This window comes from Erythrolamprus reginae, chromosome 2, assembly GCF_031021105.1.
Source record: "Erythrolamprus reginae isolate rEryReg1 chromosome 2, rEryReg1.hap1, whole genome shotgun sequence".
Lineage (NCBI taxonomy): Eukaryota > Metazoa > Chordata > Lepidosauria > Squamata > Dipsadidae > Erythrolamprus > Erythrolamprus reginae.
Window position 1 is genome coordinate 263,590,827 of NC_091951.1, and position 13,682 is coordinate 263,604,508.

Sequence of the window (13,682 nt, forward strand, 5' to 3'; positions counted from 1 at the left end):
CAACCGCACCGAAAAAAGTGATGTACGAGCATATTTCACACTTACGACTGTTGCAATGGTCACATGATTTTCACACTTATGAAACTCCCGTGGTCACATGATTTGAATTCAGATGCTTGACAATCGGTTCTTATTTATGATGGGTTGCAGTGTCCCGGGGGTCATGGGTCAATGGGGAGAAAAGCCAGATTCATTTCACAACAGGGTTACTATTATTATTATTATTATTATTATTATTATTATTATTATTTATTAGATTTGTATGCCGCCCCTCTCTGTAGACTCGGGGCGGCTCACAACAATAACAAGAACAATGTAAGAACAAATCTAATAATTTAAAAAACGCTAAAAACTCCATTATTAAAAGCAAACATACACACAAACTTACCATGTATAAACTGTATAGGCCCAGGGGAGATGTCTCAGTTCCCCCATGCCTGACGGCAGAGATGGGTCTTAAGAACTTTACGAAAGGCAAGGAGGGTGGAGGCAATTCTAATCTCTGGGGGAACTGGTTCCAGAGGGTCGGAGCCGCCACAGAGAAGGCTCTTCCTCCTGGGTCCCACCAAACGACTTTGTTTAGTCGACGGGACCTGGAGAAGGCCAACTCTGTGGGACCTAACCGGTCGCTGGGATTCGTGCAGCAGAAGGGCGGTCCCGGATTGAACCACTGCAATGATTCACTTAACAAATTTGGCAAGAAAGGTGTGTAAAATGGAGGAGGGGAGAAACTGCACTTAACAAATGTTTCACTTAGCCACAGACATTTTGGGCTCAATTGTGGTCGTAAGTGAAGGACTACCTCAGGGGTGGCTTCCACTTACCTTCACTACCGGTGCGCATCATGGCATTTTGCACATGCCCGGTCGCTACATTCATGCATGCACATCCCTCGTACGATTTCACTTCGGCACATGCTCAAAAGATGGTTTTAGTCCGAAACACAGCTGAGGAGTTGCTCAGCTATGCTTTGGGCGAAGAAATAAAAGCTTGGTATTAACCCAGGAGCGGGCGGGAGAACTTTTTTCAAAGCAGAGAACGAGGAGAAGTCATCCAAAGAATGAAAAAATTGCCGAAAATTACCAAAAAAGATGGTGGCGCGTACAGACTGGCACAAACAGAACCGGATCTTTGACACCAAAATTACATCACCAGCAAGTCGCTAATGGTTCAGATGATCTTGTCCAAGCCAGGAGGAACCCACCCCAATATTGAGCTGTCTGAGCAATACAGGCAGCCATATTTTCCTTCCCACCCACCCTCGTTTCCTTTTCAATAAGAGAAAAAGGGACTGAAGCAATAAAGCCACTATAGGCCCCCAGCTCTAAAGGAAAACCCGTTACATCTTCTTTTTCAGGAAGTAATAAGTAGAACAGCAGAGCTATATAGGAATATGCGCTGATTACATAGCTTGCTCAGTTCCCAAGAGGGAAACATGCATATGTAATAAATACTGCAAATTTGTAGAGCAACTGGCCAATTAACTGCCTCCTTGGCCTTCTGCAGAACAAACAAAGAAAAAATAACATGGCTTTGGGATCAGGAGCTGGCCACAAGAATATGAGCTCTCTCCTCTCTGTTATGAACAACTCTATCCAGACTAATTCTTTGAAAGATGTCAGGAGGATGAAATAAATTATTACATGCATTTTAAATTCAACACGCCGGGACCAGGGGGGAATGGACAGGGCCTCTGTCCTTTTGCTTTCTCAACAACAAACCCAGCTCCATTTTTATATTTTATTTAATTTTAAGAAAGAAGTTGCCTTCCACCCGCTCCTCAACAAGGATTGTTTTTCTCTTTCTACCCAAGTGGTTTTTTGACATCACCTCTATGTTTACCGGCTGCACTTTATATCGTTTCTGTGGTCCTAAAAACCTAAACATTGCTTTCAAGTGAAACATCGCGTTTTTATTCTTATTTTATTTATTCTGTTTTTTTTTACTTTTGAAGAAACACCATCCTACCTTTACGGCATCGCTGAGAGTTTGGCTTTTGTCTGCCTCTTCCGAAGAAATGCAATTCCAGTTTAAATTGCAACTCCCTGGAGCTGCTGCGCCTGTTCCTTCAAAAGCATTTGGGCCTGCTTCTCCCGGAGTAATGCATTATTTAGTTCTTTACATGCACTTTCAAACCTCTCGTGGGTGATCAATTTCTGATAAAGGAAATAAATTGTGTTCTGTCATGAAGCAGCAGCATTGTTTATACACTTGATTTTCAGTATCCCCACTTGCCAATATGCAACATTCTAATGTAAAAGTTTTAAAACGCTCAATATATTTGCCCTAGAGGCTCTCCTCTCCAAGCCAGGGCCATTAGACAATGTTAATGCCAGGTGATTTTTATTTGCAAGATTTCTCAAAAAAATGAAGCAGAAGCAGGCATCAAGAAAGTTTTTCTTTCAAATTATCCCTAATAATAACAATAACAACAACGATAACAAAAATTATTACGATTATGATTATTCATTAAACATGAAAGTCAGTCAATTGAACATTTAAAAAAGTGTCACAAATACCACTGACTGATGCTAATGGTTGATACAGTTCTGCCAGTGTCCTAGGTATCAACCAAGTACAGTGATACCTTGTCTTACAAACTTAATTGGTTCTGGGACGAGGTTCTTAAGGTGAAAAGTTTGTAAGACGAAACAATATTTCCCATAGGAATCAATGGAAAAGCGATTAATGCGTGCAAGCCCAAAATTCACCCCTTTTGCCAGCTGAAGCGCCCGTTTTTGCACTGCTGGGATTCCCCTGAGGCTCCCCTCTATGGGAAACCCCACCTCCAGACTTCTGTGTTTTTGCGATGCTGCAGTTTCACTGAGGCTCCTCTCGCTGGGAAACCCCACCTCCGGACTTCCGTTGCCAGCGAAGCGCCCGTTTTTGCGTTGCTGGGATTCCCCTGCTGGGATTCCCCTACAGCATCCCAAAAACATGGAAGTCCAGAGGTGGGGTTTCCCATGGAGGGGAGTGTCAGGATAATCCCAGCAGCGCAAAAACGGGTGCTTCGCTGGCAACGGAACTCCAGAGGCGGAGCATCCCAGCGGCGGCGGTGGGTTTGTAAGGTGAAAATAGTTTGTAAGAAGAGGCAAAAAAATCTTAAACCCCGGGTTTGTATCTCGAAAAGTTTGTATCACGAGGCGTTTGTAAGACGAGGTATTACTGTATATTCTTAAAATATATGATGTTCCAAGAAGCACAGTTTTTTGCAGTTCCACTGGTGTTATTGCAGGAAGCTGCAATTTCTTGATGTGTTTTGTGAAATTCTTGGACATGATATCAAGGTCCTTGATGACAATGGGTACCACTCTTACATATTTCATCATAGCCGTGTAGTTTCAATGGCCAGGTCGCGATATTTCATTGTTAAGTGAAGCAGCTGTTAAATTAGTAACACGGCCTCCCCATTGATTTTGCTTGTCAAAGTTTGCAAAAGGTGATCACATGACCTTGGGACACTGCAACGGTCCTAAGTACGAATCACTTGCCAAGCATCTGAATTTTGATCACATGAACATAGGGATGTTGCAAAGATTGTAAATATAAAAAATTGGTTCTAAATCACATTTTATCAGGGTTGCTGTAACTTTGAACTGTCACAAAATGAACTGTTGTAAGTGGAGGACCACTTCTACAGCTAGCCCTCAAACGACAGTTTTACTCTAGTAAAGTAAAATTATTTTATAAAATGGAATTCTTATCTCCATTTTCCGCTGAGTTTACATTTGTATCAACTGCAGACAAAAATGAACAGAAAAATCTCAAACAAACTACATTGGTGAAAGCCTTTCAAGGCAGTCTACTGCAGGGGTCAGGTATGCTGGCTGAAGAATTTTGGGAGTTGAAGTCCACAAGTCTTAAAGTTGCCAAGTTTGAAGACCTCTGGTCTACATCAAAGAACAGACAAGCAGGGATTATAGGAGTGCTACTTTATTTGTTTCCTTTATTAATATAATCTGGAATACCTGCCCCTTTTTAAGGACCATGCTCCTTTCTATAACTGTATTTAAAGTCAAGGTAGGGCTGTTCCGAGGCTATTCCATACATGTTCTATCTCTTTTTAGTATTGTCAAAAGTTACAGTAATACTCCTTTCCCAGGAACTCAGACTATTTCTAGAAGACATATGGTCTTTACAGAGATCCTCAACACAAGCAATGTGGACATGTAAAGGAAAAGTCTTCAGAAACCCAAGGTACTGTATATGTCAACATATGGGCCTTGGTGAACGGTGATTACCTCCAGTCACATGAAGCAGCAGCAGATACTGCTCATCTAGAAATAAACTGCCTCCTGTATAGCTGCCAGGTAATATTCCCTATTAGATCTAATGTAATGTAATGTAATATAATGTAATGTAATGTAATTCCAATCTAATGTAGACCTGGCAGAAATGTAGATCTTTTGCAGCATGTACAGAAGACTTGCTTTGTTCGTCAATTTTGCCAACCATTACCAAAAGGCAGCGTGCAACACGAGTCAAATATATATAAAAACACACTGAGTGACGTTGTCCATACACCATTTGAGTTTTCAAATTCCAGTTCTCCTACAGTGCATGCAGTCTAATTTAACAGGCCAAGAATTCAACTTTTCTGAATAGATTATTGACTCAATCTACCTTATTCTGCAATGTAGTGGACTAATTGTTCCAGCAGTGTCTTTGGCCTTTTCTTTTAATAGAGCTGACTACTAGCTGAGAATTTACAAGACATAGAGAGGGGTTTTGTCCACGTGTTAGGGGAAGCAAGAAAGAAGAATCCCACCTAAGAATGTAGAGGTTCTGGCTATTTAAAGGAGGCTAAATAGAATCCCCTCCTTTAAAGCTGATTATTCCCTCCCTCCTTCTAATCAAATAGACTTACAGATTGCTTAAACACATATAATTGCTCCTGCAAACTATGAGCTTTGTCAGCCTCTTTCTTCATCTCATTCAAATTCTGTTTGAATTCTGTGAGCTCCAAGCGCAATGACCGCCGTTCTACTTCTGCTGCGTGCAGCCTTTGTGTAAATTCAAATATCTGCTTCTGCAAAGACACTATGGTTTTCTAGTATTAAAAACAAAAAACAAAACAGGAACAATGTGTTAGGTAGAAAATATGCTGTTGGGCAATAAATCAATAGCTTTGAATACCTGAGCAAATTAAGAGGAAACTCCCCTTTTCTAAATTCACCCATAAGTGTAAAGTATTCCCAAAGCTGTGTGTGTGTGTGTGTGTGTGTGTGTGTGTGTACACGCATACACACATACATACATAAACACAGACAGAGAGAGAGACAGAGAAAGACAGAGAGAGAGACAGAGAGAGAGACAGAGAGAGGGTATTTTCTGAAAATGAAAATAAGAATGAAAAGCAGTTACTATATTTTTGGGGGGAAATGTCTTTGGTAACAGCATGCATCCCAAATATGCAGTGGGTAATCACAGGTTTTTTAAAATTAAAATCATCCATTACCTTACAGGGGTATTTTAAAAGAACACTGCACATTGCCTTGAGCAGCAAATGAAGAAAGGATGCTAAAAGGGTTTTGGCAAAGAATTACTGAAATAATATCAAATTGAGGAGAAGCCTGAAAAATATTGCCTCTTTTTTTGCACCTCCTCAATTGTCCTTTAGAGAGCTGAGCAGTCTGAGGAGTAAACTAAGGAGTAACTTTTCGAAATCCAACACCATGAGAAAGCTTCCGTAATGTAACAGATCATACCAACCATAGCAGGGGTCCTGTCAGTTATGCCAGCTTCGAGGGTCTGCGCGTTTACTTTATGGAGCCCACGAGCCAGTCTTTGAACCAAGGAGTCTTTCTCTACATAAGTCATACTCCGGCTGCTGTCCGCTGGAGTAACTTCCATCACGACGCAAAGTTTCTCCATAAGTTTTGAAAACGAATTTTTGGCTGCGTTGGTGAGCAAGTGTCCCGAAAGCCAGGATTTCATATCTTTGAAAGAAAAAGAACCAGACTGTAAATAGAGTTGGTTTGTATTTGTGGATACATTAAAAAAGGGTTGGAAATATCTTATGGAGGTAATAATCAATGGCAAGTTCCTGCATAGGGTAGAGCAGGGATGGCTAACTTTTTCTGGACCGTGTGCTCAAACTGTGTACGTGTACATGCGAACCTCCAAAATGCAATGCATGTGTAGCAGCCACATGCACCCCTACTCTGCATGTGCCGCGGCCTCCCGTATGCACCCCCTGTGCATGTGCCTGGTGCCCCATATGCAGTCTCCCTCCCGCGCATACGCAGCAAAGACCCGAAAACCAGCTGGCTGCCAAGAGATGTGCATGCACTCATTTATTTATTTATTTATTATTTAGATTTGTATGCCACCTCTCTCCGCAGACTCAGGGCGGCTCACAACAGAATACAACAATTCATGACAAATCTAAATTATAATTTAAAATATTTTTAAAAAACCATTTACTAAGCAAACATACATACAAACATACCATGCATAAATTGTATATGCCCGGGGGAGATGTCTCAGTTCCCCCATGCCTGACGACAAAGGTGGGTTTTAAGGAGCTTACGAAAGGCAAGGAGAGTAGGGGCAGTTCTAATCTCTGGGGGGAGTTGGTTCCAGAGAGTCAGGGCCGCCACAGAGAAGGCTCTTCCCCTGGGGCCCGCCAACCGACATTGTTTGGTTGACAGGACCCGGAGAAGGCCCACTCTGTGGGACCTAATCGGTCGCTGGGATTCATGCGGCAGAAGGCGGTCTCGGAGATATTCCGGTCCAGTGCCATGAAGGGCTTTAAAGGTCATAACCAACACTTTGAATTGTGACCGGAAATTGATCGGCAACCAATGCAGACTAATGGCAAAGCTGAACTGGGGCGATGGCTCACGTTGTCAACGCCCCAAATAGCATCTGAGAAATAAATCAGAATCCACTCCAATTCTCCAATTCTCACACAAAAGGTTTGATTTATTAGCAGAGCCATCATGTGGAGTTAGAGGCTTTGATCTGCCACATGTGCCCATAGAGAGGACGCTGTGTGCCACTTCTGTCACATATGCCACAGGTTTGCCATCACAGGAGTAGAATTTTCTTAAAGCTCCCATTCTAAGTAATTTCACAGAAAGCTGATGGAGGTCTACTCAATTTCTACTGGAAAAAAGTAAACAGGGTTGTAACTGACTTCACAAAACCTTTTAGCGAAGGGGTTTCAAGCAATTCGATCTACAATCAAAAGCAGGCACCCTCTGCAGAATGTTGTTCGTGAAACTTCATTTGAATTTTAGAAAAGGCCTTATGCAACTTTCTAAACTTTCTTAAAAGGTGTGCTGCAAATATTTTTGTAATAGGAGGCTCACGTCACTTTGAAGCTATGCCACATTGACCAGAAGCAATCTGAACAAGATAATCTGTTGGTCAGAAAGGTTTAAGTTTTTTTAGCTTCATAGATAGAGATATTAAATTCCTATTGACAACCATTCAGACTGCACTTCCAGGTATTGGTTCAAGAGAAACAATGGATTGGTTGAAACAACTGTATGCTCTTATGCAACCCTGTGGCATTTTTGTTCTTTCATTAATCCAAAGGTAACAATATATGATACCTATGACTTGCTGGAGAAGCAGACTTAAAACTGTTTTTCATCATAAATGAATTTACTAATTCAAAACAGCAAATAAGTTAACTGCTACAAATATAAATGTTTCTTTTTATTGTTTCTTATAGCCTGGATGTCTAAATCATGTGCTGCTTAAAACTACTGAGGCTTGTACCTTAATGCCATACTATTTATATTCTAAGACAAGAGAATATAATTTACCTTATTCCAAGGCAATTAAAATTTTACAACTACAATTACTTATTTCCCCATAGGATTCTGGTAATCAGCCTTCTCATATAATGGGCTTAAGCCTCCAGCACACCCAACATGTTCTGCTTACTGGTAGATTCGTCAGGTCTGTAATTAATAATTGTGTTTAATGTTGATAAATAAAATTGTCAGTGCTCCTTCTACTAATTGGTATTCTAGATAATGGTTAATAGGTTTATTTATGTCTTAATAAAAGTCTTGTAATTTAGTTTCCCCTCTGCAAGTCACGTCTTAATCTGTCATTACTTGTCTTGTGATATTATCAGGGTGAGATGACAACCATGGCAGAGCTTATATTCATTCAGGAGAATACCAGATCTCTTGTTGCTGTAGAGAATTAAAATATTTGTTCAAAAGTTTAAAGTAGAAAGCCTCTCAAGGCGTATTTTCAGAGCGAGCCAGCTTCCTGCAGGCATATACTCTCACACTGCTAACAATGAAGAGGAAGGGATTTCCATTTTCGAGGTAAAATGAAATACAAATAAGACTCCCAGAAAATTCTTTCCATCCGTTACCAGATGGAAACAGATCTGGTAACATCTGAATAAAGTAGGTGCTGCTGAATCAATTTATTTTCTATGAAATAATAAGCTCAGCATTCATTTTTTAAATGTATATACAAAACTTGTTCATATATAAAATAATATTTTCCAATTTATTTATTTATTTGTTTATTAGATTTGTATGCCGCTCCTTTCTGTAGACTCGGGGCAGCTCACAACATAATAAAACAATTCATAACAAATCTAATAATTTACAATTAAAAATTCAAAGTAGTTAAGAAAACCCCATTTTTAAGCAGACATACCTACAAACATACCATACATAAATTATATAGGCCCAGGGGACATATCTCAATTCCCCCATGCCTGACAACAAAGGTGGGTTTTGAGGAGTTTACGAAAGGCAAGGCGGGTAGGGGCAGTTCTAATCTCTGGGGCGAGCTGGTTCCAGAGAGTCGGGGCCGCCACAGAGAAGGCTCTTCCCCGGGGCCCGCCAACCGACATTGTTTAGTTGATGGGACCCAGAGAAGGCCGACTCTGTGGGACCTAATCGGTCGCTGGGATTCGTGCAGCAGAAGGCGGTCTCGGAGATATTCTGGTCCGATGCCATGAAGGGCTTTATAGGTCATAACCAACACTTTGAATTGTGACCGGAAATTGATCGGCAACCAATGCAGACTGCAGAGTGTTGGTGTAACATGGGCATTTTTGGGAAAGCCCATGACTGCTCTCGCAGCTGCATTCTGCACGATCTGAAGTTTCCGAACACTTTTCAAAGGTAGCCCCATGTAGAGAGCGTTACAGTAGTCGAGCCTCGAGGTGATGAGGGCATGAGTGACTGTGAGCAATGAGTCCCGGTCCAAATAGGGCCGCAACTGGTGCACCAGGCGAACCTGGGCAAACGCCCCACGAAGCCACAGCTGAAAGATGGTTCTCTAATGTGAGCTGTGGATCGAGGAGGACGCCCAAGTTGCGGACCCTCTCTGAGGGGGTCAGTAGTTCCCCCCACCCAGGGTGATGGATGGACAGATGGAATTGTCCTTGGGAGGCAAAACCCACAGCCACTCCGTCTTATCCAGGTTGAGTTTGAGTCTGTTGACACCCATCCAGGCCCCAACAGCCTCCAGGCACCGGCACATCACTTCCAATTACATGTCACCTTGGCAGAGACCCAAAGTTTGCTAGCTCTCTTACACAGAGGGATGGATGGATTCATTTATTTGAAATCTTCTTTGATTTATGGACCATTCATCTTTCATTACAAATTGAGTTCTAAAATTCATACTGTTTTCAGAAATTGTGGCCTAGGCGACAAGGTAAGGTTCTTCAATGAGTGCATAAGCTTATGGTCCTCAGACCACTCTGGAAACTTCTAGAATTCTGTAAGATATGGTCCAAATACATCTGGAAAGCACCAACTGCTGGAAGCTGACTTTAAATACCAACTAGAAATATCAAAACATTCAAATGTCTATCTTTTCTAGCCACTATATGGATTGAGAGTCTGGGAGATTGACTGAATTAAATAATAACATGTATTGTTTTAAATATTTTTTCATCTTTTGGCAAGAGTTTTAAATAAAATTGTAATCTGGTCAAACACTAGACTCACACAGGTTGAAATATCATAATATTTAACCGTATCATTCCATTTAAAATTAAAAGTTCAGACTGTGATAAACACAATTTTCAGATTAATATCAGAACAATCTTGTCTTTAAAGGCTCACCAGATGGATTTGAGGGCTAAAAAGAGGTAGGGGGGAAAGAAAACTTATCTAGGACAGAAAAGTATATACTATCTAAAAGCAAAGCATCACCTCTAGTTAATTTTTAATGAATAATGGTTTTGACTAAAACAAAGAAATGTATGAGTTAGAATCATTCATGGTTTTGAGAGGTGAAATGAGAATAGAACACAATTCCAGAAGGTACTGTATTCTGCTGTATCTATAACCAGAGGGAAAAGAATATATACACTTTAAGTACCTGGCCACAAATATCTAGGAATTACAGTAAAAGCACTAAATAATTTACGTTATGATGAGTGTGTGAGAAATGACTTATACAAACAGTTACAGTACAAAGAGCAACAAACAAATGAAGCAAGTGAAGCAAAACCCAATGAAAAGTGACAAATATTACTCGGGTGACGGGAGAATGGCATGCATTTTTCTTCTTCACAAAGGAGGAGGAGGAGGAGGAGGATAAAATTCCTCCCTGGTATTTACATGCCAAAAAGATTGTGGACCTTTGAAATTCAGAACTGCAAATGTTCACAATCGCTCTGTCAAATCAACATAACGTTGGCTTCCCTGTAAACTTGAGTCTGGTGTTAAAAAATAGCCCTTGTGTTAAACTAAATTCTGTGGCCTGCTTCCAAAAAGCTACTTTACGTGCACTCTAGAGGTTATGCGACGTGCCCAGTGGGATTGTATGTTTATATGTGTCTTTGAACAGCAGACCTCAACATCCTATCTAGCTAGTTGGAAACCATTCTCAGTTTCCAAAAGCTGTGGTCAAACAAAGTTGGCTGAGGTTTCAAAGCAAGTCCCAAGTACCCTTTGACGCATGAAACTACTCGCAGTGTTCTTCAAATCATGGATTGTTGTTGTACATTTTAACTTAAGATAAAGCTCCTTGCCTCGTTGAAGTTGGTTTTGAAGATGTGCCATCTGGAGCCCTCAGTGGAATTCATCTTTGCTTGAGCAACTATGTTTGAACAAACTGCAATCGCCTCCACCCCACCCCACTCCAAAACTGATTAAGAAATGCATTCTGTCCAAACAGACTGGGGCAAAGTGTAAATATTTTTCACCTTGCCCACACATGCCAAGACACAACACAGAATGGAATAGAATTCTTTGTTGGCCAAGTGTGATTGGATACACAAGCAATTTGTCTCCTGTGCATAAGCTCTTAGAGTAGGGTAGGGTAGGGTAGGGTAGGGTAGAATAGAATAGAATAGAATAGAATAGAATAGAATAGAATTCTTTATTGGCCAATAAAGAGCCAGGGTGGCACAGTGGTTAGAGTACAGCACTGCAGGCTACTTTAGTTAACTGCTAGCTGTAGTTCAGCAGTTCAAATCTCACCACCGGCTCAAGGTTGACTCAGCCTTCCATCCTTCTGAGATGGATAAAATGAGGACCCAGATTGTTGGGGGCAATATGCTGATTCTGTAAACTGCTTAGAGAGGGCTGTAAAAGCACTATGAAGCGGTATATAAGTCTAAATGCTATTACTATTTATTGGACACATAAGGAATTTGTCTTTAATGCTCTCAGTGTACATAAAAGAAAAAGATACATTTGTCAAGAATCATGAGGTACAACACTTAATGATTGTCATAGGGTGCAAATAAGCAATCAGGAAATGATCAATAGTAATGTAAATTGTAAGAATACAATTCTTAAGCAGTAAGATCATAGTAATCTAAATCATGGCTTTGAAAAAAAGTGTTCTGCACAGAATAATATATGTGAATATTGGTCAGCAGCCTCTGAGCCACAACGCCCAGTCCGCAGGCTTCAATCTTTGGCACAAACAAGATATTCTGGAGACATTGCTAGGTTCTCAACACCTACAGTATGCCATGGCCTTTATTGCTGGGATTTTTAACATTAACTGGCTTACTCAGTACAAGTGGTCCTCGGCACACGATCACAATTGAGCGCAATGTTTATGCTGCTCAGTGAGACATATGTTAAGTGAGCTTTGCCCCATTTTACAACTTTTCTTGCCATATCTGTTAAGTGAATCATTGCAGCTATCAAGTTAGTAAGCTTGGTTGTGAAGTGAATCTGGCTTTTCCAATAGCTTTGCTCGTTAGAAGCTTGCAAAAGGGGATCACATGACCCCAGGACATTGCAACTGTTGTAAGTGCGAATCCGTTTTCTGGCTTCTGAATATAAATCACGTGACTATGGGGATGCGGCGGTGGTTGTTAAGTATGAAAAATGATCCTGAGTCACTTTTTTCAGGGCCTTTGCAACTTTGAACTGTTTGTTTGTTTATTTATTTATTTATTCATTCATTCATTTATTCATTTATTTATTCATTTATTTATTCATTCATTTATTGGATTTGTATGCCGCCCCTCTCCGTAGACTCAGGGCGGCTAACAACAATGATAAAAACAGCATGTAACAATCCAATCCAATACTAAAATAACTAAAAAAAACCCTTATTATAAAAACCAAACATACATACAGACATACCATGCATAAATTGTAAAGGCCTAGGGAGAAAGAATATCTCAGTTCCCCCATGTCTGACGGCAGAGGTGGGTTTTAAGAAGTTTACGAAAGGCGAGGAGGGTGGGGGCAATTCTAATCTCTGGGGGGAGTGGGTTCCAAAGGGCCGGGGCCACCACAGAGAAGGCTCTTCCCCTGGGTCCCGCCAAACGACATTGTTTAGTTGTCGAGACCCGGAGAAGGCCCACTCTGTGGGACTTAACTGGTCGCTGGGATTCGTACAGCAGAAGGCGGTTCCTGAGATAATCTGGTCCGGTGCCATGAAGGGCTTTATACTAGACAAACTGTTGTATGTCAAGACATACCTGTATCTGCTTTTCATCTACTTTTTAATTCTCTGAGGTTTGGGTATGTATGTATGTATGTATGCAGGGATGGGGTGCTGCCTGGATTTGGGGGGGGGGGGGTAACGCAGTGGGGTAGCAAAAATGGAGCTCCACCCCAAAGCACCCAATTTGCACTGAAAAATGTTGAAAGAAAATGCAGGGCGTCCTGTGTAAGCCACGTCCACAGTGTGGTAGTAAAAGTTTTGGTAGCCCTTCACTGTATGTATGTATGTGTGTATGTATAGTATGTATGCATGTATGTATGCATGTATGTATGTGGGTTTATATGCCACCCCTTTCCGAGGATGCTGCCCCTCTCTGAGGATGGAAAGACATTCATTTATGGAGCATAAGCATAGAGTGACTGTGCGGATGAGCACAAGATGTCATGTGTTCTATCGCTGCATTTGCCTCTAAAAGTTGCCAATTGTAATGCACAGAGGTGTTCAGATGTTAACTGCCAGCAAGACATACAACACTCCTGCACCACTTATTCTCGCTGCATTTATCACCACTACAGTTACGTGCAAAGTGGTTGAGCAGAGTCATGAGCCAAGACTTTCCACCCCGCTCTTTTATTAAAACCATCTGCATTTCTAAAGTAAGTCACATCTTCTCTTGCAGCGCCTGATTTTTCAATTTTCAATTTTGAAAATGCATTTGAAAAGACAGCATTGCCGATCACCTACGTCAGCGCAGGACTTTGTAAATGATCTCTGAAATAACAGCTTAAGTCAAGGATCTTTTGACACAGTGTTATACTTAAACT

At 41.1% G+C, this 13,682-nt stretch overlaps 1 protein-coding gene across 1 annotated transcript in view; it reads right to left on the reverse strand.

Moving 5' to 3' along the window:
- The window catches only part of CCDC171 (coiled-coil domain containing 171), a 222,465-nt gene that overhangs the window by 81,878 nt on the left and 126,905 nt on the right, over window positions 1–13,682 (reverse strand). Inside the window, 5 exon segments of the mRNA XM_070736888.1 lie at window positions 1,969–2,016; window positions 2,018–2,044; window positions 2,046–2,156; window positions 4,868–5,050; window positions 5,713–5,939. Coding sequence (XP_070592989.1) covers window positions 1,969–2,016; window positions 2,018–2,044; window positions 2,046–2,156; window positions 4,868–5,050; window positions 5,713–5,939 — 596 coding nt within the window.